This window comes from Epinephelus lanceolatus, chromosome 11 (genome assembly GCF_041903045.1).
Source record: "Epinephelus lanceolatus isolate andai-2023 chromosome 11, ASM4190304v1, whole genome shotgun sequence".
Classification (NCBI taxonomy): Eukaryota; Metazoa; Chordata; class Actinopteri; order Perciformes; family Serranidae; genus Epinephelus; species Epinephelus lanceolatus.
This window is the reverse complement of record NC_135744.1, coordinates 29,929,452-29,953,354: the sequence shown is the minus strand read 5'-3', so window position 1 is coordinate 29,953,354 and position 23,903 is coordinate 29,929,452. Positions and strand designations below refer to the sequence as shown.

General features: G+C 41.2%; 2 protein-coding genes across 5 annotated transcripts; one reads left to right on the top strand and one right to left on the bottom strand.

The window, feature by feature from the left end:
• The first annotated feature begins 813 nt into the window (after positions 1-813).
• Positions 814-5,174, top strand: exosc8 (exosome component 8). Its single transcript, XM_033646058.2, has 11 exons — positions 814-903; positions 1,351-1,387; positions 1,486-1,549; positions 1,645-1,718; positions 2,630-2,675; positions 2,764-2,869; positions 2,983-3,028; positions 3,113-3,209; positions 3,459-3,579; positions 3,672-3,778; positions 4,962-5,174. Exons 1-11 carry the CDS (start codon positions 887-889, stop codon positions 5,078-5,080), a joined length of 834 nt encoding a protein of 277 aa, XP_033501949.2. The 5' UTR covers positions 814-886; the 3' UTR covers positions 5,081-5,174.
• Positions 5,098-22,132, bottom strand: supt20 (SPT20 homolog, SAGA complex component). 4 transcript variants are annotated; one of them, XM_078172488.1, is made up of 25 exons: positions 21,997-22,132; positions 21,397-21,492; positions 21,181-21,216; positions 20,891-21,016; positions 19,708-19,834; positions 19,507-19,610; positions 19,174-19,290; positions 18,946-18,999; positions 17,783-17,922; positions 17,448-17,604; positions 17,134-17,190; positions 16,917-16,994; positions 16,189-16,358; positions 15,427-15,459; positions 15,203-15,314; positions 14,889-14,994; positions 14,009-14,164; positions 13,127-13,439; positions 12,926-13,041; positions 12,417-12,472; positions 11,875-11,985; positions 9,168-9,258; positions 8,343-8,431; positions 6,660-6,834; positions 5,098-6,097 (listed from the first exon to the last, which is right to left on the bottom strand). In XM_078172488.1, exons 2-25 carry the CDS (start codon positions 21,397-21,399, stop codon positions 5,991-5,993), a joined length of 2,634 nt encoding a protein of 877 aa, XP_078028614.1. In that variant the 5' UTR covers positions 21,400-21,492; positions 21,997-22,132; the 3' UTR covers positions 5,098-5,990. The 4 variants fall into 4 exon arrangements, with proteins under 4 accessions (XP_078028614.1, XP_078028615.1, XP_033501927.1 ...); XM_078172489.1 differs by having other exon boundaries at positions 12,926-13,038; XM_033646036.2 differs by lacking the exon at positions 6,660-6,834.
• Positions 22,133-23,903: the final 1,771 nt, after the last annotated feature.

The window sequence follows — 23,903 nt, the reverse complement described above, 5'->3', positions numbered from 1 at the left end:
ATACAGTTATTATTATTAGCATTATTTTTTATTATTTATATATATTTTTTCATTGTTATTATTCATAGTATAGTAGTAGTAGTAGTAGTATTACAAACCCCATAACACCCAGTAAGGACACTTCAAATCAGACTGTGATAGGAATCAAAATGGTCGAAGATGCAGTTTATGCAATCAACTTTGATAGAATGATTTTGACATAAATTTTTCACACTGAAAAGCCTAAATTTAAATGAACAGTTAATTCATTTATTCGGAGTGTTTAAAAACATCACAGAGTTTACCCAGAGGAATACTGAGCAAGGTAACATTGCACATTTCCAACCAAACCTGTCAAAGAAATGCAACGAGAGCCCCACAGCTGTGGATCTCCTTACCTTAGGAACTTAGACTGGCAAACTCGGTGTGTTCGTTTGAAACACTCCTCAAAACACACTTTTTACAGTAAATCTGTTGTGTGTCTAGTTTGTATCCTTCTTTTATGAATTTAATTTTTGCATTTATTCATTTTTCTTACACAAACTGATTTATCTGGTCTTAGCCTATATTCAGTGTTTTATTGCTGTTTTTATCTTGATGTAAACTATTTAATTTGTCTCATAAAGCACCTTGTAACTGTGTTTTGAAAAGTGCAGTACAGATAAAGTTTATTATTACTGATATTATTACTTCTACCGACTCTTACAGAAACTGTGACGACACTAAACATTCATAAACCACAGACTACAGATCACTGAACACAAGTGATAAACCAAAAAACGAAGATGACATCGTTTTTAAAAGCGTATTTCGCCGTTGAAATTTCGGCGGGCAGGCACAACTTCCGCACAACACCTGCCGGCCACCGTAGTACGCTCACCGAACCCACGTGGTTAATCAAAACATCATGGCGGCTGGTTTCAAGTAAGACTGATTAGAGTGTTGCGATTTTACCGAAAGAAACATTTTACTTGTGTCATTCTGAGTTATTGAATTAATTTACGAGTTGCGCCACATCAGATCCGACCATTGACTGACTTTAGAAAAAAGTAACATTCGCATTTCATTCAGACCTGATAAAGAGTCGTGTCCTGTTCCTGTGACAAGTTCAACCATGTTCATATGTCTGTCAGCTGAATAGTTAGCTCATACACGACTGAAGCAGTAACAAGATCATTTAATGAGGCATTAATGTCACTGATCCGATCACAGGAGTCTGAAACAGTTATCTGACATATAAATGAATTCTGAATCACAGGCGAATAAGTGAATAAGCAGATCTGTCACTGCTGATATAAGTGTGTTTCTAACAGTGTCTGTCTCTGTAAGCTCATGTCCACTCACCTCTTCCTCCCTTCTTTACACCTCCAGGACTGCAGAGCCTCTGGAGTACCACAGGAGCTTCCTGGTCAGTGATGAAAACACAAAACAGTTGTCCACACTCATAGTTTACATGAGTTTGCACTGCAGACTGAGTAATACTGTATTATATTTGCCCTTTTTCAGAAAGAAAACTGTCGACCTGATGGACGGGAGCTGTTAGAATTCAGAACCACAACACTAAATATAGGTGAGATACAGCAATGATTCATATCTGCAGTATAAATTACATATTTGTTTTCTTTTAGTCTACATGTGATACTTTGCTCTGCCTGCTCTGTTCAGGGTCCATATCCACAGCAGATGGCTCAGCCCTGGTGAAGGTCGGGAACACCACAGTCATCTGTGGCATCAAGGCGGTAAATGACCATGAACACAGCAGTGAGGGTGCTGTCACACCTGTAGTTTGGTTCATACGGTCTGCACCAGAGTTTTGGTTCAGTTCCTGTTCACACTGGCTTTTTGCAAACGAACAAAGAGGAGTAAATGTAAGCTTCTACTGACTGACAGGTGACTTGCTGATCCTGCATCATCAGGACGCACGTGGAGAAATCAGATTCTGGTGACTGACAGACGTTTATGCAGCAGCACTTTAATGCTTGCAAAGTGTTTATATTTATGTTCTTTGGTGTCACAAGGAGCTCATTGTAAGCATTATTAGACTGCAAATCAAGCACGTTATGAATAATGACTGATATAGAGACATCATGAAAAGATGATGATTTGGGGCTCAATACTGTCACACACTTTTTTAATTGACCTAATGAACAAACAGAGTACACCGTGTCGGATACAATCATGGCAGATTTAACAGCTTTTGAATCAGGAAAAATGCCCACACTGACATGCATATGTTTTACCATGGTTACATGTATGCATTATCAGGATCAATTATGAGATTGCAGACAGATTTAATGATCAACAGATATATTTATTATTGGTTGAGCTGCTAAAATCACTTATCTGCTATCATAAATTCCTGTGGTGGTTCGTTTTCTTTCACAACAAACAAACTGCACCAGAGTCCGTTTGGAAGCAAACCGAGACCGACCTCTTCGAGTGATTTCAGTTCTTTTTTTTGGTAACCACCAGGGAGTTGACAGCTTTCACACCAGAGCAAATGAACCGTACTGACCACGCAAATAGACCTGAGTTCGCTTTTACCAAATCAAACAGGTTAGGTGTGAAAGCACCCTAGAACACTTTATTTCACTGAATCTGGAACAGGTGACCCAAATGCTCACTCATGTCTTGTGTCCTTGATCCCCAGGAGCTGGCAAACCCTTTAGTGGAGACACCTGGTAAAGGATACATAGGTAAGTACAGTGTGAAGGTGTCAAGTGTTGATTTAAGGGAAGGTACACCAACAAATACTGACTGCAGAACTCTTACCATCTTTGTCAGTGCCCAATTTGGACCTGCCGCCGCTGTGTTCCTCTCGGTTTCGGCCGGGTCCACCAGGAGAGCAGGCGCAGGCTGCCAGCCAGTTCATCGCTGATGTAATCGAAAGGTGTGATAGACTTGAACACACTTTACTTTTCATTTGACAGCACCATCAGATTTGTGATCATTCTCTTAATGCCTGCTACTGCTCTTAGAAAGTTTGTTGTATGTGTGTTGCAGCTCTGAGGTGATACAAACAGAGGACTTGTGCATCGACAGGGGAAAGGTAAATCCTTGCACATTGACCGGTGATGACAGACTGCTGTATGTGTTTGGTGTTTGGTTCTGATTGTGCCGATTCTGGTTGTAGCTCTGCTGGGTGCTCTACTGTGACATGATGTGTCTCGACCACGATGGGAACGTGTTGGATGCTTGTGTCATTGCCCTGCTGGCTGCCCTCAAGAACAGTATGTACTGTTAATAAAATAAGTAGCAACAGAGCTCACAGTTTGGTTTGGTTTTAAGGTTCCCTTTATATGTCAGAATTTGTTTATGATCATTATAAATCTCTGCCTGTCTTTGCAGTATTATTCCAGCACATACTCAGGCCCATGTGCACAACTATCCACTATTTTTATGGCCGTACCACAGAGATGTATCTGTGTTTTTTTAGCTATTTTTTTAAAGTATATTAACAGTATCCCTTCTCTCCACAGCACAACTCCCAGAGGTCACCATCAACACAGAGACCGGCGCACCACAAGTAAATTTAGAAAAGAGATGTGGGCTGCATATTCACAAACATCCAGTTGGCGCCTCTTTTTGTGTCTTCGATGAGTAAGCAAAGAATTTTTTTCACTTTGTCTAGCCAGGGTATAAAAAAAAACCTGTATTCTGAGTTTTGTAATCTTGGTCTGCTCTCTGCACAGCTCCATACTGATCGTAGACCCCACAGCTGAGGAGGAGAGTCTGTCGACTGCTCACCTCACTGTGGTGACAGATGAAGAGGCTCGACTCTGCGTTGTACACAAACCAGGTCAGAAACACAGTCTGTAATGATTGGCCTCTCTGCGTGCAGTGTGTTCTCAGTGTGAATCCAATTTCTTGTTTACTATGCAAAGTAAAATGCAGGCCCGAGGAAGCTGATCTACCCTATACAGTTTTTAGTTTTGTTAAAGAATACAACAGAAAATCAATTTCTACATTAAATCCAGCTCATTTGGGGAATTATTGTGTACTTTAACAGTACTTTTAGAGTCAGAAATGTTTGGAAAAAAAGGCTAAATAGCAGCCAATATGGGTCAGAAAGTCTAATCGAAGCTGCTATTTTATTTACTCTCCATTTTCAATAATCAGAATCAGTTTAATAGCCTCAATTCCCACCACTGCCTCTTTCTGTTGCTGGTAATTGCCATTTCTGTAGAGATTTCACACACTAAACATTCAGAGTTTTGGAGGTAGCAGTGTGGTCTAGCTTTGTCTGTCTTCCGATCTTTAATTTTTCACTTGCACTTAGAACAGTGACGTATCTGGGGGGAATAAGACTGAAGTTTTAATTCAGCTGAAACTTGAGAATCAGGGGTGGCATCATAAAATGAGTGAGCTTTGATGTGTGTGATGAGTTAAGTGAGACACGGTCTACCTATGCTGCTCAAATTTTAAGTCCTCTCATTGGAAGAATAAGGATTACATCCCAGTACAGCTGTAAACCAACTAATGGTGCATGAACGCAGCTCCTGCAGGGTGTCTGCAGGTATCAGACACTTAAATTTAATGCTTTTTGAGACCTTAACAAGATTATTTTAACAATTTTAAGACTGATTTTTGGATAAAAAAGTCTTTTGATTATTCAAGCATAGCAGGTAAATATATAACAAGTATATATGTTGTCCCAGAAGACGGTTTTATGAAGGAATATGGCTCTTTGAGTGAGTTAGATTAATCTAAGTTTTGCCAACAGGTAAGTACAAGTATAAAGTAAAAGGACAACTTAATGTGGATTAAATAAAATGTTTGTGGCAATTAAGACTTCCAGAATTCAAATGTAGGACTATTTAATGACTTTTAAGGCCTAATATTTATGACTTATGACATTTTAAGGAGCCACAGACACCCTGCTGTGCACTATGTGGGCATCAAAACTAATCATATAAACTGCACTATGAGGCTGAATGAAAACAAACAGAGAACCCTGCTAACAATCTTTCCCTCTGGCTCAGGTGGGACGTCACTGTCGGCAGAGAAGCTGCAGGAGTGTATCAGCAGAGCAACAGCACGACAAAGAGAGATCCAGAAACTCATTGATAAAGTCATACATAGTGTTAAGACAGCGCAATAAAGAGCCCCAGACAACGCTTTTTATCTAAAAGCTGTATTTTCCACTGTCAATATATATTCTTTTTTTTTAATAACAATAAAACTGCTGACAAAGACTGCTTAAAAAATTATTTCTCAGTGTCCAGAAACGTCTCACACACACACTTGATGTCTCGTAAGAATACGCTCATGGCTCCTGAACTAATTAAAAGGAAATGCCTTTTTCAAAATGTGCTGTACAAAAGCAGGTACACCGTCTTTGCATGTTCATCTTGAGTCCTCGGTTGAGCCCTGTGCCTGGATGGCTAACAGAAGAAAGACTTCCAACAGACTGAGAGGTAGAGAGCTGCCCCCAGGCACTACTCCAAGATCAGATTTGCATTTTCACATGTAATGGTTATATGGAGGATTTGGTGTCAATAAGCTCACTGGGATCCGTGCTTAAAGGGCAGTTTCTACCGGGTTCAACCAAGCAGAGGCAGGAGGATCAGGCAGGCTCACGAGGAATCCTCTGAGAATGTGCATTCATAATCCTTTCAGTCCCACGGCCCCCATAGAGAAAAGTCTTCCTGAAGGGGCGATGTGTTATTGTGAAAGCCGGCTACCTACGAGAACCATCTTATTCTGTTTCATCTCAAAAAATATGACTAAGGTTCTTTAAGCGTAGGGCTCCCTGTTCTAAAAACCCCCATCCACTATGGTGGACACAGTTTTGGTTCTCCAAAACATCTGACAACCATTACATACAAATTTGTCAGCTAGAAAAAGACACAGAAAGGACAAAAAAAGTCTTTTTTGTCTGCAGTCTCCACAGTGAGGCAGACAAAGAGCACAGTATGGATCATTCACGTCCTCGTGTAGCTGGGGAAGGTTTTAGTGTGATTTTAGTCTGTCATGACTTAGGGAGGGGCTGTGGCATGCTCCTCTTCCTCTTACTTCTTGGTTGGCTGGCGGTATGTTGCCGTGGCGCTCCCCCCTGTGGAGCTGCTGCTCCCATAGCCATTTGCTGCTGCTGCATTTGGTGCTGCAAGAATTGCAACTGTGCCAGTGCAGAAGAAAGAAGAGGAGAGTTCAGTGTTTTACAAATAGCAACATAATGTTTCTGTCAGTAGATCTAAGGGTTGTGTAAGCATCTGCTGCACGGTTAAAATACAGTCACTGGCACCAGTGTTGAGCAGACTCCCTCACCGCAACTGGCATCAAATTATATCCTAGATTACCAGCAGAATGCTTTGTGCCATAAAATGTCCATCAGTGGCTTGGGTTAGTGAAGCTGTACTAAAGCCTGGTACGACATACAAGAGGAGTGTGCGGAGAAACACAGAAGAGTGGTTAATGGGTTGCAAAGGGGAAGGGAGAAGAGAGAAGAGATACAGATTTGGGGACAAGGTGGGGTGTGTTGGGGAGTGAGGCAGGATACAGTCAAGCAGCACCAGTGGCGTTCTGAAGACACACATTATTTGCCTGTGGTCCTGGCAAAAAACAGACATGCAGCTCAGCAACCGTGCTTTCTGCTCAGAGTAAGTCAGCAACTTCAACTGGGCAAAAAAAACATCTTTAAACACCTTACGATTCATGCTTTACAGTCTATCATCTCTAACCTGTCATGATGCAGTCAACAACAGTGTGTACCCCCAATGACAATATTTCAGATCCTGTCACTAACTGCTTTGTAAGAACATGCCTCTCCCAGTTCAACACGCTGTTAGCTGCTGCCGTTGGAAGTGCCACAAGCTCTGGTGTGTGGGTTGCTGGGAGTACTGGGACTGCTGTGGTCTTTGCCAAAAAAAAACATATTAACCAAACATACAACACAAGATGGAGTGAATGGTGTGGATCTACAACAGAGAAATCTGGATGGAAATCAGACCTGGGGTGATACCGTTTGATCTACAATCTATTATTAGAAATAATAATAAAATAGCATATAATCTATTCTCAGTTATTGTTTAAGGTTTGTTTTACTGCATACAAATAAAAATTAAAGGTCCAATGTGTAGGATTCAATGGCATCTAGCGGTGAGGTTACAAAACTGAAACTTCTCCCATGTTCCATGTGTGTAGAACAACTGTAGCCTACTGGGTTGCAACTTCATTTTGGATTAAACTGCTGATTATTTTCTTGATTAATCTATTAATCGTTTGATCTATAAAATGTTAGAAAAGGGTAAAAAATGTCCATCCGCAGTTCTCTAAGTCCAAGGTAATGTCTCTAAGTCTTGTTTTGTCAGTCCAAAACCCAAAGATATTCTGTTTTACATGATATAAAGCAGAGAAAAGGAGGAAATCTCCATATTTGAGAAGCTGAAAACAGCATTTTCTGCCATTTTTGCTTCTAAAATTACTTTAATGATTGATCGATTATCAAAATATGGTAAATGAACTGCACTTCTTAAGTCCTTTTCTAGTCTTCCGACCACTCAAACTGCTTTTTACACTATGTCACATTCACCCATTCACACACAGTCACACACTGGTGGCCGTGGCTACCATACATGGTGCCATCTGCTACTCAGTAACCATTCACACGCATTTGCACGGCAAAGGAACAGCCATCGGGGGCAATTTGGGGTTCAATATCTTGCCCAAGGATACTTCGACATGCAGACTGGAGGAGCTGGGGATTGAACCGCCAAACTTTCGATTTGGTGGACGACCCGCTCTAAAGCCAGTACTTGGTTTGTCCATTCTGGGCTACTGTAGAAACAACAAGGCAGACTCCATGGAAGAGGACTGGCTCCCTACGTAGATATAAGTGGCTCATTCTAAGGTAACGAAAACGATTCTTATATTCAAGTGACTAGAAAGCTAGAAAACATAGTTATAAATATTATACACCATTTCTGCCAATAGAGGCCCCTAAACCCTACACACTGGACCTTTAAGAAAATAACTATTTATAGTAAAATGTGTTAGTCTTGGATGGTTATACCAAATGTTTTCAAATGTTCCAATCTTTAAAATTTAGCTTGGAAGGAGCCATAAATCTATTTTATTCCAAGACAATTGTTTGCAAAGTGTTTTTTTAAATCCATTTAAATTTTACCCAGGTCTGATGAAAATAAAAAATGTATGTGTAAAGAAAGATAAAGAAATTCTTGTCTATTTTTTAAACTTTGATGCAGAGCATAAAGTTAACTGGCCTCATTTCCTGACAGCTTATAGTGTAGAACAACAAACACCTGCCTGCTACATAAAGGCACTGAGTGTAGGCTGATGAATCTAGTCTCAGTGTTCTTAAAAACATGTATTTGTGTATATAGATGTTAAAGTTGCTGTATTACTTGGATCTGTGGCTGGTGCTGCTGCTGAAGCCTTGGAGAAGGCAGCGGGGGCCCAGACCCGTCCAGCCCACAGCCCAACTGGGACAGCACTAAGGGGGGAGGGGAGGGAGAGAGGGAACCCCAGAGGGAAGGATTTGACGGCAAGAGGGAGAGAAACAGAAGAAGGGATGGAGTAAAGTATGAAGAGAGAAAATGCACATACAAGCAAAAGAGGGATGAGTTTGAGGGGGGTGAAGAATGGGGGGTTGCAGTTTCAGTGATGCACAACCACACACGAGGTAAGAGGTGAAATGAAAGAAAGAGAAGACAAAAGGAGGGAACATCGCAGGGGGGCCGACAGCACAGGTAAACGACCATGTGCATGGACATTTTTAAGTGGGTTATGGGCAAATAGCAAAGATGGGGTGAGCCGGAAAGGTGTGAGTGAGCAGGGCAAGTGGAGAAAGAGGACAGGAGGACAGTCCAGGAGGGAAAGAAATAAGGGTGGGGGCAAAAAACAACAGAGAAAAAATAAAAAAAGAGAATGTAGCAGAGAAGAAGGGGAAGTTGAGTCTCTCCTGTCAGTTGTTACATGCTCCACTGAGAGGAACAATGGCTAACTTTAGTCAAATGATCATGTTTAGTTACAGACTATGAATCCTAATGTACAGTAATTATTACAATAATGAATACATTAGTAAATCTTATATTAGTACTAGTTAGTGGCATGGTGTCAAGTTGTTTTGAAACAGGCTAATGGACTGGACAAAGAGAAATGTTTTAGAGGAACTGGAGTGTTTTTATTGTGTATTTGTGTGTCTGTGTGTGTGTGTGTTAGGGTCATACCTGCTGCCTGTGGAGACATGAAGCCTCCAACTCCAAGGTTGATGACCGCTGTTTGCTGGTTTCCTAAACTTTGATCCGTCCCCTGGTCACCCTGCAAAAACAGTCGAAGGTAACGAAGGACAGTGAGCTCATCACACACAATATCAATCAATCAATCAAAATTAATTTTTTTTTAGTTTTGGTGACACTTCTAATGTGTGGTTCAAAACTAAGATTCGAATTCGAAGATTCGAATTTTAGTGCGTTAAGTTTCTCTCTCTGAGCTTCTGGACCAATAACTAAGATTTTGGGTTTGTCCTTGTTGAGCTGGAGAAAGTTTTCTGCCGTCCAGGACTTGATATCTAAAATACAGTTAAAAAGGCCATCAATTGGACCTGCGTCATCAGGACACACAGCGATGTACACTTGTGTATCATCAGCATAACTATGGAAACTTATGCCGTGCCTCCTGATGACATTTCAAGTGGCAGCATGTAAAGATTAAAAAGTATCGGACCTAAAATTGACCCTTGGGGGACCCCAAAATCAATTTTACAGCTTTTTGATGAACACTCATCCATTGTTACATAAAATTTTCTGTCAGAAAGATAAGATTTAAACGATTTAAAAACAGTACCAGAGACGCCAACCAGATTGTAAAGTCTAGCTAAAGAAATTGAGTGGTCGACTGTATCAAAGGCTGCAGTAAGATCTAGTAGTACTAATAGAGTTTTTTCATATCCATGTTTGACCTCAACCTATTAACAACCGAAACCTGTTCACTACCATCACAAAATCCTTGGACTACAAAGGCTTGAGCAGTAATGAGCACAGTGCCTCATAATCAACACAAGTATTAGACTGTATTTTTACAGCACTTCGTAAAAGAAAGTTACAAAATCTACAAAAAAAAAAAAGCTAACTTAAAGGGATAGTTCTGGATAGGAGTACAGCCAAAGGAACTAAGCAGTGTATTATTATGCAGCAGCAAAACAATTTTTTGCCACCTAAAGTAAGTAAATAAATATAAGTTAAAGTGTATGCTATATGTAGAATATATTAATATATTTACCTGGCCGTTAGACAGCCCTTTCCGACTGGTGACTGAAGCTGTTATATATGCTCTTCAAAGCCAGACTCCTTTGACAAAAACAGTGATTTTACCTTGTAAAACACGAGTTGCTGGAGTACTGCTGCCTCAATTATTTAGTTTCTTTGTGTTATTGGAACTCTGGTGTTTGAAAGAGTTAGTTCAGATTCACCAAAGTCACACAAAAACACAAAGAAACTAGCCGATGGAGGCAGCAGCTCTTCTGTTCAAGCAGGGTGAAATTACTGTGGAGTCAATGGAGTCTGGTGGCTTTGAAGAGAGCATAGATGGATTTAACAGTGCAATTCTCATTTGGAAAGGGCTGTCTGACAGACAAGATAAAGCAGTGAAAACATTCTAAATATAGCATACACTTAAACTGACAGTGATTTTTTTTTAGGTCGCTCAAATACATATTTTGCAGCTGTCTCCAACCACAGCAGTAGATCCCTTAGCTTTTGTGGTGATACTCCTGTCTGCTTCTCCAAACTGGGGGTGTGCTGATCACTATCTACTCTAGGTATCACACTGACTGTAGAGAAGCACCTTAAACAACCCCACTTCAAAAATCTGAACCATCCCTTTAAGGCACATAAATTAAAAAGCTTCCACATTGCCCCTGCTCCTACATAGCTCAAGTTCGAAGATTTCAACCTCTTGTCCTTCAAGAGCACAGCCATTAGTTTCCTTACCATTTCAGCACAACACTAACTTTTTGGACCCAAATTTTGAAAAGTACTTTACAAATCAAGAAACTGTTGTTCAAAAGAAAAAAGGTAAAAGACAAATAACACTATCAAACCCAAGTTTTAAAAGATGATACTGATTTTGCAAGTTCTCTCGAGGGTCCAGAGCAACCAGTCATTAGGTGGTTATGAGGTGTTTTGGCTGTGGTTACAGCTTCTACTGAAGCATTTGCTTGCATATGTCAATATCACCTCAGCACTGCTGGATTCTGGGCTTCTCTCCCATTATTCTGTGTTGATTGGTTCAAACTTTCTCCCGTGCGATGAAGAGCGTCTCGACAGCTGTCATGAGGTCATTCAACAGATTTTCCATTATGACTAATGTCTGGGCTTCGTCTGGGTCATCCGAGCAACTTCAAACTGTTATTCTAAAATTGTATTTGTCAATACATTTTGGTCATTGTTCTGTGGAATCAGACATCCTTCCCCTGCCTTTTTATTAGTAGCCTCCTTTTGGACTTCTGCCCACTCTGCCATAAAGCTCAATTTTGTGAACTCTCTAATGACCTTTGACTGACTTTGGCTCACTTACCACCTCCCTAACCCCGACAGGCTGCTCAGTTTTGTTGACAAACAGGTAAACACAAGACTTTGTAATTACATTTACTTTAATTTTGTGTGAAATTAACTGCTTTGCTTTTGTGAACTCCAAGCACTCTGGACACACAGCTAAGTTTCTAGTTTGACATGATATAGTGTGGAACCCAGTTTTGATATGTGCAAACATGGACTACATAAATCTTTCTAGCATTAACATTAATACACTCAAATTTCCTAATTCCAGATTTAATCTAAAAAAATCTTCAATATTCAATTGTTGAAATTAATATGGTTCTTTCAACTGTGTGTGTGTGTGAGAGAGATTGAATGCAAATGTGACTGTGTGTCTCACCGTCTCCCCCTGCTGTTGAGGGCTGGAGGTGGCCGACTGACTCTGCTGTGGGGAGAACTGAGACAGTTGCTGCTGCTGCAGAGAGTTAAAGATGAGAGGACCAGTGGGGATCTGGAGACGTATAACATAAAGACACACACACACACACCAAGAAACAAGACGTAGGGGAGTAACAGACGAAGGAAGGGTTGGAGATGGAGACAGGAAAGGCAGAGGGAAAGGAATGATGCACATGTAAGCAAACAAGGGGACAAGAGCAGAGGGAAACCGGAAAATTAACAAAGTAATCAAACAACACAGGGTAACTACACCATTACTACTATCAGAATATCCGAACTAGAACAACATAACAAAGTGTGCTCACTACATGGCATATGCAGTGAGGTGCAGGAACAGAGGAGTAACTGAGCTGTGCAGTTGATTCACACACACACAGCTCATCACTATCCCAGGTGTGGTAACAAGAGGTGAAGGATCGGGAAGTATGCTGTCAAACAAATACTCAGTGCATGCTACAAACAGTGTAACAGACTGACTGGTACCTGCAGTAGGTTCAGTGGTCTCAACCCAGCACTGCTGTTCAGGCCAAAAGGACTCCCTGCAAAGTAAAGCAGAGTTACGTTCACAAAACAAACAGTACAAAATAACAGATTTTTCCTTGCTATATTCATTTATCTTTGAATCCATTGGGCTTTTTTATTGGATTTGAACTTATATGCGTATTGGATTTTACTGTATGCTATAAACCTCTTGTGTTTCCATTTACTATTACAACTTTCTGTTCACTTTCTATAAATGTCTTTTTCATATGTATGACTCCTGTAGCACACCCAACCAGTCAAGGAAGGTGAATCTATCTTTTATCTTTCTAAAGTCGGGCTTACTTACTCACTGTATGATATAAAGGGTTTTAAAGTGGATATAGACATGTTTTTTTTGCTTTAACTTATCATTATGAAATACATCTCCAACCTGCTATATGGAGACGGACTGCTCATAACAGATTTTACTGTAGTAATACTTAAAGGGACGTAGCATTTAAATCTCTTACCAGTCTGTGCTGCTGACTGCATGGTAGGCATCAGCCCTCCAGGTGGCAAGATTCCACTCAGGTTAAGGCCTGGACCGAGCATGGGGTTGGAGCCACTCATCAAGGTCTGAGGACTGCTACACACACAGTACAGGATCATCATGAAAAGTGACAGTGACTGGCAAGTGACAGAGAGGCATCAGAGACTGTTAATTTTCCTACCAGACAGAGCTGACCACGTTGATGAAATTGAGCCCTGCTGGATTGGCCATGACCTGCGACGAGGTGGTTCCCGTGGTGATGGACGTACCCATGGTGGGCAGGGGAATGGTCATGACAGGCAGCGGCTGGCTTAGAGCCAGTTGCTGCTGGGCGAAGGGTGTGAGGAGGGCGGGCTGCGACTGGCTCTGAACCATGGGAGGGTCCGAAGGGGTAGGGGTCACCGAGAGAGGCGCAGAGAGGGCGTCGGTGGGGTGCGGGGTCGAGCATGGCGTGTTGGTGGGTGTGGGGGTGGATGGCTTGGGGGTCCCCGATCCTAAAATAGGGGAATGAGGGTCAAAACAGACAATTAAGGAAAGCTATACCAATGATCTGTGTCAAGTTTGTAAGGAAAAGCTCACACAGAGAGCTTATGATAATTATGCTTTTAGCACTTCACATTTACAACAATGGTTACATGGCTAAATGGAAGCTAATCTTCCTAAATAACAGCTAAAGAGTTAAATTTAAATCACGAGGCCCCTTCATGTCAAAACGTCACCTCTTTTTTTATCTGGCAATTTGCATCGCAGCTGGTTTTAGTCAGAATGCATAAAACTATAGTGCTTGTACTGATGCAATATTCCGTGTGCTTGTCAAGTATCGGATACGTCCCTGTGGTTTTTATACTTTTTCGTGTGCTTTCTTAAGACCTGGAACTTTGTCAAGTTCATTTTTCATAATTTGTCGGGAAAAAAAAGAGAGCAAAAAATTCTAGGTCTGGAAAATTTGGGATGCTTGAGAGGAGCTGATGTAAGACATTCCAGTAAAAGTCATTCTCGCAACTGCAACTGATGAGAGCAAGCAGCCCAACAGTTAGTCAGACTCGGCTGTGGCTGTACTCACTCTGTGTGGAGCCCATGGGGGAGAGGGAGGCGGGCGACAGCAGGCCCACCTGGCTCAGCTCCATGGAGTGCTTCCTGTTCAGAGACTGGCTTTTGGCTGGAGGGGGTGTAGGACACTTGAGTAGACCACTGGTGGTTTGTGAACTATATGGATTACCTGATGAAAAAAGAGAAGATGAGATATTTATCAGGGAGTGCTGAATGGATCCTGATCTATCCTGGTTAGGAGGCAAATGTACACAGAGTCTCCCAAATGGAATTTAAATTTGTAACCTTATAACTGCATAACTTCATAATTAAGAACTTTATAGTCATCTTTAAGTTGGTATTTGTGCATCCAACTGAAAAACAAACAAACAGCATATACGGTTTGCCCCTCAGCTTGACCCTTACCATGTTTAGGGGTGTTGCAGGATCAATCCTCCCCTGAAACACTTAACCTCAGTATTACCTAGCAGTCTAAGGGCTAGCCATGAAAGGAAAAATCCACCACTGAAACTTCTGTGCTGTTTGAGTTAATCAAACTATGAAGTTTGATGCAATCCAGAAGGTTTTTTTGTTGCCATTTAAGGTTTGGTTGCACCCTCTTTCCACCAATCTGTCTTGGCTGCTTTGTTTTTTCAATTTTCTGCAATTTCCAAAATTGCTCTCAGCTAATCCCACGAGAAAGGGTGTGAATTCGGTTCTTTTAATTTTGACATATTTGCTGGAGTGAAAACGCTCCCACTGACAGCAACAGAAGGAGTTCTTTTTACACTAAAGAGGTTATTAATCCATTTTCCCCCTTCTCTCTGTATCTATTTTCTACCACAATGCTCATGGGAATCATGACGAACCACCGTATGTTTGCGCGTCATCTTTGTCATAAGTAGCAGATGTACCTGAGGAGCTGCTGCCTGATCCTGAAGGCAGTTTGATGGGAGGGGGTCGGTGCTTCACCCCTTTTCCCAAAACAGACGTCTGGACAAGTGGAGAAATACCATCACCCTGACGATGACATTTAAACCAGGTTGTTAGTCACAGTGCATCACAACAGAAACACAAGACGTAATTTTTTCACCAATGTTGATCGAAAATCACAACAGCAGAGTCAATCCTCTGCTCGTAAGACTCAGTATACTTATATACAAACGTATACGTATAACACAAACCTGAACCTTGAACTTTTACCACATCTCAGCAAGGCAGTACTTACCTCATCTTTGCTGGGGGAGGGAGGCCCCTGTCCCACGTTGCCTGAGTTATGGGACATCTTGACCTGACACTTTACATCTCTTTCATACACTCCTTTGTACTGAGTAAGAAACCTATAAAACATAACAGAACACAAAATGTTATACCAGGCTCTCCAACAGCATGTCCCTAAAAACTGTGCATTTGACAGGATTATCTTCTCAGCAAAAGCAAACAGTGACTCACCGGTCTGCATCTATCTTTGAGCCTATAAGGAAGCTGTAAATGAGACAATAGAGACAAGTGAGTTCAGAGTGGCATCTCAAACTCAGTCTTGTATGCTGAATTTGTCTTGCGGGGGAACCAAACGAATCTGCGAGCTTATATTTGATTTGCACTGGCAGATGCATCTAGTCCCCCTTCACTTAGGACAGATTTTCAGCAGCCTGAGACGTGCCGGGCCAATCACAATTGTTTATCTAATATGGGGCATGTTTGACATGAGGACCGTAAAGAGGAGCGCCGGTGAGGGCTTCTTCAAAAACAACCAAGATGGCTGCAGCTGATGTGGAACTTTCTCATGAAGCTGCAATCACATAAGTATTTAACAAAGTGGACGCTATATTCTCAAAAGAAGAACAACCTCGATGCTTTCTTGAGAAGAAAGGTGTGTTTGCTGTACTTCTGACAGGATTTGACAAAAGTTTAATATACTAACTTGTAATAAACTAGCTTATATCTGCATGCTGAAGTCATTTTACATTTGTCTCTTGCTAAGGCGTTATTTTTTTCTTATGTCCGAGCCTAATGTTCTATGACTGGCTGGTAAAATTGTGCTGTGATTGGCCATTTATATGGAGCGGGCGTGGTCACTGGCTGCTTAGCACTGCCCCACATGTTGAAAAATCACTAACTCCCCCCTGTAAATTGAAAATAAACTAAGAGGTTCCGGACTAATCGCATCAGCAATTTGTTCTGGCTACAATTTGTTTCACAGATTGTCCTTACGGGGGATGTATGAGCTTTAAGTCCGTGCTGTCCTCCTCTGCTTTTGGTTCTTTAGCACAGTAGATCTTCCCATACACCAGCGGGTCTCCCATCGACTGGAAGATAGACACCTTGGTCCTCTGGGGTTGGCCCCCAACCTCACACTCAAACGTGTAGTCATCTACAACTTCCTGTGTAAAGAATAATATTAAAAGACAGTTTTAAGACAAAAATCAGAGGAAGGAGAGAAAGAAAAGCAGGAGCAAATTGACAAGAATTCTCTTCATTTTAGCAACTGTTTTTAAGACCTTGCCTGAACCTAGCACCGCCTGTTTTAGGGCCCAGCCCCCCGAAAATATTATTCTTTATCTCACTGACTGACATAAGGGATGAGGTATGTTGGAAATATATTAAAAAACAAGTCTAGCACAATTTATGGTCTGAAACAATGCCCCTGACACGGTCTTTCTGCAGTCCAGTATGGCCTTTTTCCAGAATAGCAGAAGCATGTGTGAAATTCAGAACCGTTCCACATTTACTGCAGTTTTGTGGCTGTTTTATTGTCCATCAAAAAGGAATCCACTTGGGAGCTATCTACACTTTACTCATTGTTTATACTAAACAAAAGCCTTTTTGAGTACAAAACCAAGAGGCTGTGTGGTAATAATGCAGTGTGTGGTGGTGTGATGCTGAGAGGGGGGGCATTGACCTGTAGCCTCAAAGAGTGTTAATGCTGCTGTAACACTTACCTCAGCGGGCCAGATCACAGTAGTGGGCTGAGAGTCTTCCAACTGCAGCGATTTCTCGACCACAGCATACTTTTCCACCTAGAGCAACACACCGACAAACCCATCTGGTTTGTTATGCCCTACATTACAACTGCCAACTATGACTTGAGTGGGTTTTAAGTAGTGTTGGCTCAAGTGTGTAAGTGACAGTGCTATAGAGGACTGTGGAGCTACTTACATCAATTTCCTTCGGTACAGTTAGTTGGCAGTTGCTCTGCTTCCACATGTCAACACACTGCAAAGTGATGACAGCCAGGAAGCCAGGACGACAGAGAAAAACACAAAGATGTATGAGTAAAAACAAACGAGAGAAAGCACCGTGAGAAAATGCACTAAACAGTAGTAAACAGAAAAGGAGCAGAACTGAAACATCAGCTTTTTCACATGGGATAAGATTACCAAATAGTTAACAGCTTCAGTCAACTTTCTCTTATCTGCTTATGTACACGGTGTATGCACACTTGTCAAATCATGGGCATGTTGACTGCTTACGTTTCCAATCTTTGAGATCTTCAGGTCAATGACAGGAGCAGGCTTCCTCTCCTTCCTCCTCTGCAGGTAGTCGTAGAGTCGTAGCTGCGGCGGCATGGGCAGATGGGAAAGTTCCTGCTGCCTGTTCAGTGCAGCTCGAGAGTGCCTCTTGAAACACCTACGATGCAAACGATGATCAAGGCTTTTGCTTCATTCACTGACTTTTTCTTTTCACTGTCACAGAGCTTTTATTTTCATGTCTTCCATTTCAAAAAGAAGGACATTCATAAATGAGCATTTTTTTCCCCTTAACTGATTTAAAAGTGAGCTGAAGAGTGCGTGAGTGTACTCAGTACCGTTTCATGGAGCGAGTGTTCATTTTCTGTTTGTTGTAGAGCAGGCGGTTGGCTGTGCAGGTGACAGAAATGGAAGGGTCCAGGCACAGAGGTTCAGCTGTGGCCAAAATCAGCTGACTCTCCAGCTGTAGTTTGTCATCCTAAAGCAGAGAAAAACAGATGCTATAGAAAACATCTGTGCAATGTGCCTATGCTTACAAGAGTGTTTCATCCCCCAAATTACAATATGTATATCAAATACTCATCAAGTGTTACATTAAATTTGCCAAGAAAAACCTTGTTTTTCTCGTTTGCCTGTAAAGAATCCAGGCAAAATTCTCTATGAACTGAAATCAGAGGGGTCCAAATTTAACAACGGCAAAACTATATCAAAACATCTGTTTACAAACTCTCACACAACTCATGCAGTATAATGCAACTCTCATTTTATCCACTCGTATTGCTCAGTACTTCTCAAACAGACAGCCCCTTTGACAGCAAACTTAACTGTAAGTGAAACTCCCCTTAAAGCCAGACTCCATTGACAAAAACAGTAATTTTACATTTCTGAACACAGGAGCTGCTGGTCTACCACTGCTTCAGTCAGTTAGCTTGTTTGAGTTATTGTGTGACTTCAGTGTTTTAAAGGGTTGGTTCGGATTCAGCAGAGTCACACAATAACACAAACAAACTATCGTTCGAGGTAATGGTAGACCAGCAGCTTCCATGTTCAGTGAGGTAAAATTACTGTTTTGTCAGTGGAGTCTGGCATTGAAGAGAGCAGAGATAAGTTTCACTTACAGTCTAGCTTCCCATCAGAAAAGGGTGTCTATTTGGAACAAAGTAATGAGTAACAAATGGACAAATGAGACTTGGATTACACTGCATGAGTTCCGTGAGAGTTCGCAACGGTTATTTCACTATAGTTCTGTTGTTGTTAAACTCAGAATTTTCTTAGTTTTTGAATTCTTTGTCGACTGGAAGCATGCAAGAAAATCAAAGTTTTCTTCATGAATTCAACATAACATGGGGTAAGCAACTGATATACAAATGATTATCTGGGGGTTTAAGTATTTTTAAAGAACTCAAGACACACAAGCGGACTTGCCTACTATTAGCTGGAGGTAAATGAGGTAGGATTTATTGTTTTGTTTCTCATTGACATAGTAAATGTGACACTTTACCTGTGTCCACTTGTGGTGGTCACTGGTCATGGCATGAACGTCACAGATTAGAGTCTGCAGGACAAAAATTCAAATATAAACAACTCAGCTGTTCTATGTTAAAGGTTAATGGTGAGTTAATTGCATTTTCACTCATTCCAGGTCATATTTAAAATGTATTAGAGCATCTGTTTTACAGTTTGTTTTGGCCTATGTGTGAGAGAATTCCCATGTACTCTGTTGGTTTACCTGCATGGTTGGCCGCAGCAGGATGTGTCTGCTCTGATAGGTGGGCATCTTGGTATTACCAGACTGCCTGTAGTCTCTCACCTCTACTATTACACAGCCACAGTGGAAGATATTCACCTGAGACAAATTGCACATGGCAGATGTCAGCCAACAGAAACTATTCTAACATATAAAGAATTAATCTAGTCTCTATACATTTAAGACATAAATAAAATGGCATGTCTGAATTTCAAATTCGGAACTTAAGTCTGCCGGTCATACAGTGGAAAACATTTCAAAGTCTACAAAATGATGTATGCACATGCATTTATACATTTGTACAGGCATACACACCTGCGATTTCTCCAACAGATCCACCAGAATAGGCGGCAGCTCCTCAGCATCTAGGTACTCCAGGAGTTCTCCTTCTTCATATGGCAGACGGATGGTTTCAGAATCTAGAAAGCGACACACAAACATGAATGTTACAGATGTGACGATTGTGGTTACAGATCATAAAAGACACAATTAGATGGACTAACTCTCTTCTCTTACCAGATCCATTTTTGCCCCTGAGCATTAGAGAATAGCCTTCATTCCCAGGGTACAAGTTGACCACCAGACATGATATGGACTCCTGAGACACCAGCTTCTCCAGTAGATTCACATTTCTCCTCAAATTCTTGAGAAGGACAACAAAAAACAAACACACATAAGAGACAAATTCTCCATATTAGCATTAAAAAATCTCACAAATATTATAACCATACCAAATCTATGTGAGAAAATTGTGTTATCATTGCTTTCCACCTACATTAAAGGCGCTGTATGTAAGAATGTGGCCAAAACGGTTACTGCACTCAAATTCAAAATACTGCCGCAAGTTGTGTCCGCCCCCCCCTCCCCTACAGATTCGAGGTTACTGGACAACGGCATGCTGGAGACTGATTTGTTTGCCCATGGGCAGCTGCCGTGGCAGGGCTGTGTCACTGCGTCCTTGATCTTCGGTTTTCCAGCGGACCGTTCGAGCAAGTCCGGTTTCTCTGCTGCTAACGCTGCTGCCACGATACAGCTGAGGAGCCGGCTGTTAATGCTATGTTCCGGGACACTGCTAATGCTGCTTGCCGTGCTGCTGTAGCTCAGTCGTAACTGTAACCGATGCTGAGACACTACTGACTGTGTGACTGGTAGACGGTGGTGGGTGGCGCAACAGACCAAAACACAAATTCAAAACATAAACATGATTTGCGGACCGTAAATGTTTTTTAAATGCGAATATTCTGGCTGTACTATTGTTGTCGGTGAGATCAGTATGTTATATGAACATTATTCCTTAGTCTCTGTGACATATTAGAAGGATTTTATGACTATTTGCTTTATATTTCTTACATATAGCTCCTTTAACCTTGATTAAGAGCTGCAAAAATGATTACTTTAGTACATGTGGACTTAATATGTTGACTGCTGATGTAAATAACACTGTAAAATTCAACATTCTTGGGCTCTGTTTATATAAAAAGTGCTTTAAGATAATGTTTGTTATGATTTAGTGCTATATAAATAAAACTGACTCATACAACTGACCTGTGCATGCTGTTAAAAGATCATTATTGACACATTTTAATGCCCTACGAATCACATTTTCCCTACTCATTCCCCAGAGATTGGAACAAACAAGGACTGATGCGTGCCCATAATTACCTAGTCATAAGCATGAGTCAAGTTGCATAACACAAACCTTTAACTCTGGCTCTTTCTCACATTCCTCTATGTACAGCTCATAGAGCTTCTGATACAAACTCTTCCTCCCGCTGGATGAAACTCTTCTTTTGGCTGGTCGTTGTCGAGCACTTTCAACAACGTACTGAAAAACAGATAATACAATGCATTAATGGACAACAGGACAGATGGTGTCTGACTAACATGGACAGCGTATGGTGCATGTAATGGGTACACTGGGATATGTGCAATATTCTTTTATCTTTCTACAAATATGCAAACACACAGGCATCAAGTAATGTTTTTTACCTCGGCTCGATCCAATGCATATTCCAAAACTTGTTGCTTTGGAAAATAGGAGTAAAATGACACAGATCAGTCACAGTGGAGATTCCTTATTAGGTAGAACAAGCTGTGCAAGTCCTGGTGAATGTTTCTGGTTGGATGCATACTCTAACATAAATCTTCACTGCTGATGTCAACTGAATATACAGATATAAGTGATCTGAAAGAGATTAAACTCACCATTGTGGTCCACCGCCAGCTGCAAGGCGAGTGACGGTAGACGATGCTGTCCTTTCTACCCCACACTGTCACCTTCCTAAAGTGACCATTCACACCCTGCACAGCAACACAGAACACGTATTGCACGCAGCACGGTCAGACAAACGCAGATAATAGGTATAATAACACAAATACACTCAGTGTGGCTGGCGGGTCATAGTAACAGTACAGATGCCAAATAGCCTGGCTGGCACTCAAGCAGATGCCACACACAAACAGCTAAGAAGACAGACGTGCGAAACTGTTTCATCTTAGTTGTTTCATCCTTTACGTACTTTAAATGCTCCAGCAAAGTAAATAAACGCCCAGTATGTCTCAGGGTCGATAAAACTGCGTAGATCGGGTTAGTAAACTCTGACGACTGTGAGCCCAGTCAACAGAGTGGCTGAATAGCAACAAGCTCGTTGATGCCTGACCGTTGAGGCTAACATGGCTAACGTTAGCATGCTAGCCCGTTCCTAGTGGGCAAGCTGTAAGTTACCAGCTACGCTAATGATGTTACGTCGTCTGAGACACAAACCGACACAGCGACGTCAATCTCAACGAGCAGGATGGACTTGCCTTCTAAGTTGCATAGCGGGCGACTGTAGCTCCAATGCAAGAAAACGAAATGAAATTGAAATATCAGTGTCTTCATTGAAAAAAACTCGGAGCAGCAGCCATTTTCTTCCAGTGTGACAACAACAGCTAAACTTCCGGTTTGAGCAGCAGTGGGCGGAGCCACGCGAGGCGCCTACTTCACAACTGGCGCTTGATGCACGTCTCTCTGAGAAAAGGGGATAATTTGCACATTTTCTATATCATGTCCTGGTATTAAATTATAGATTATAAAAATAAATTATTTGATGAACAGTTTGTTAAATAAAAGACAAACATGGGAGTCAAGAAACAATACAAAAGCTTCAAACTGACTGTATGTCAACTAGTTTATGCTAATTTAATCAAACGTTTGTGTGAGTCTGGACCACTAAAGCACAATATTACCCAATCTAGGGGCCCTGTCTTAAAGAGGGTCTGCAAGTCAAAACAGTCCCAGAGCCTTTGTCACTCAACTACTTTCATGTTGCATAATCCTAAAATAATTGTTTTTAATAATATTACCACACATCAAATCTCAGGACGGGTGATATGGCAATTCCAGCATAGATAAAATAGGCCTATAGCCATTGCACAGAGGGCAATGAAAGCAATTGAAATTGAGAGCACCAGGGAGCTTGCCTGAGGAAGAGCAATGCACATGAATACCAACCTATTTGAATGTGTTTAATGCAGTGCATGTTTTGTTACAGCCACTCGTTTGCTCTTTACCTTCACTGCTGCGTCAACAGCTTTCTTTGATACGTTCACTTTTTGAAAGCAAGGAGCCTCCAGTGGTATTTATGTTGTCTCCCCTTGGGTCTGCTGGAAGCTCTTTTGTTTGTATATTTGACATACTACCTGGATTCACCCCCGACAGACTTATAAACAGACTGCCAAAGGCAATTCTTTGAGTTTATATCCTTGCTATCAGAATATAAATAATGGTGAATGTGCAAATAATTACAGGCTAATTGGACTGGTGACCCTGAATTAAATTAACCAGGTCAGCTGTATGGATATTACCGCCTAAGACCAATCTACTGTGTAAAACAATTACGATATTACAAACAATACAGGGTGTGTAACTAAATGAAACTGACTGTGCACCTTAATCAGACCTAATATGTAAAAATAAAAACTGTTGCAAGTTTTGTTTGTCCAATATTGCTGATATACAGGCTGACAGTAATATCGAAGGATGCTATGCCTAAGTTATATTCATAAAGCTGGCTTGAAGTGAACTTTCTCAAGGGGGCAATGAACAGAATAAATTATGTAAAATCTAATGAAAGAAAGAAGTGTCAGAGGGAAGGTGGAAAACAAGCAACAGAGGTGAGAGCAGAATATTCACTGTTACAAGGTGTTATACCTTTTGTTCAGTAAAGGCTCAGAATAGTTTTGTTGTTCAAAATGTGGCCAATGTGGACATTTGAGTTTGTTGCACAAGGTCAAATGGATATTATGCTAAATGTCAGAGCATGTCTCAAGTTTTTGGCTTATTCAAAAGGAAATGAAAACACCTGAATAAGGAGGGAGACACCCAAAGTGAATAGGGTTGTGGTGGAAATTTTGTCCTCTTCATGCGTATGCTTATATTGTTCCATTCTTCCTATGTGTTTGTAAGTGTGTGACCTTTAAATTTCCCCTTTTGTAAACATCTGTCGTTACTTGAAATCATCAAGAGATTTACATTCACTATAATCTCGCCTTCAAAGACAGTCCATTGACTGTCTAACAGATACAGCCGATTACCTAACATGTTAGACTGCAACAGGTATGCTCCTCTGATGTAATCAAGAGACCATAATTAAATCAGGAAAGCCCAAGAAAGCTACAATTCATTTCTCATCATCTTGTCGTCTGAGTCTAGGTATAAAGATGCCCTGTAT

Excerpts from the sequence above, each read along its gene's own strand:
- supt20 (XM_078172488.1), bottom strand. Across the intron at positions 16,359-16,916 it reads CTGTGATCTGGCCCGCTGAG|GAAGTTGTAGATGACTACAC; the intron begins GTAAGTGTTACA and ends TTCTTTACACAG. Across the intron at positions 14,165-14,888 it reads ATCAGGCAGCAGCTCCTCAG|GTAATCCATATAGTTCACAA; the intron begins GTACATCTGCTA and ends TTTTTTCATCAG.
- exosc8 (XM_033646058.2), top strand. Across the intron at positions 1,550-1,644 it reads AACCACAACACTAAATATAG|GGTCCATATCCACAGCAGAT; the intron begins GTGAGATACAGC and ends TGCTCTGTTCAG. Across the intron at positions 3,210-3,458 it reads GCTGGCTGCCCTCAAGAACA|CACAACTCCCAGAGGTCACC; the intron begins GTATGTACTGTT and ends TTCTCTCCACAG.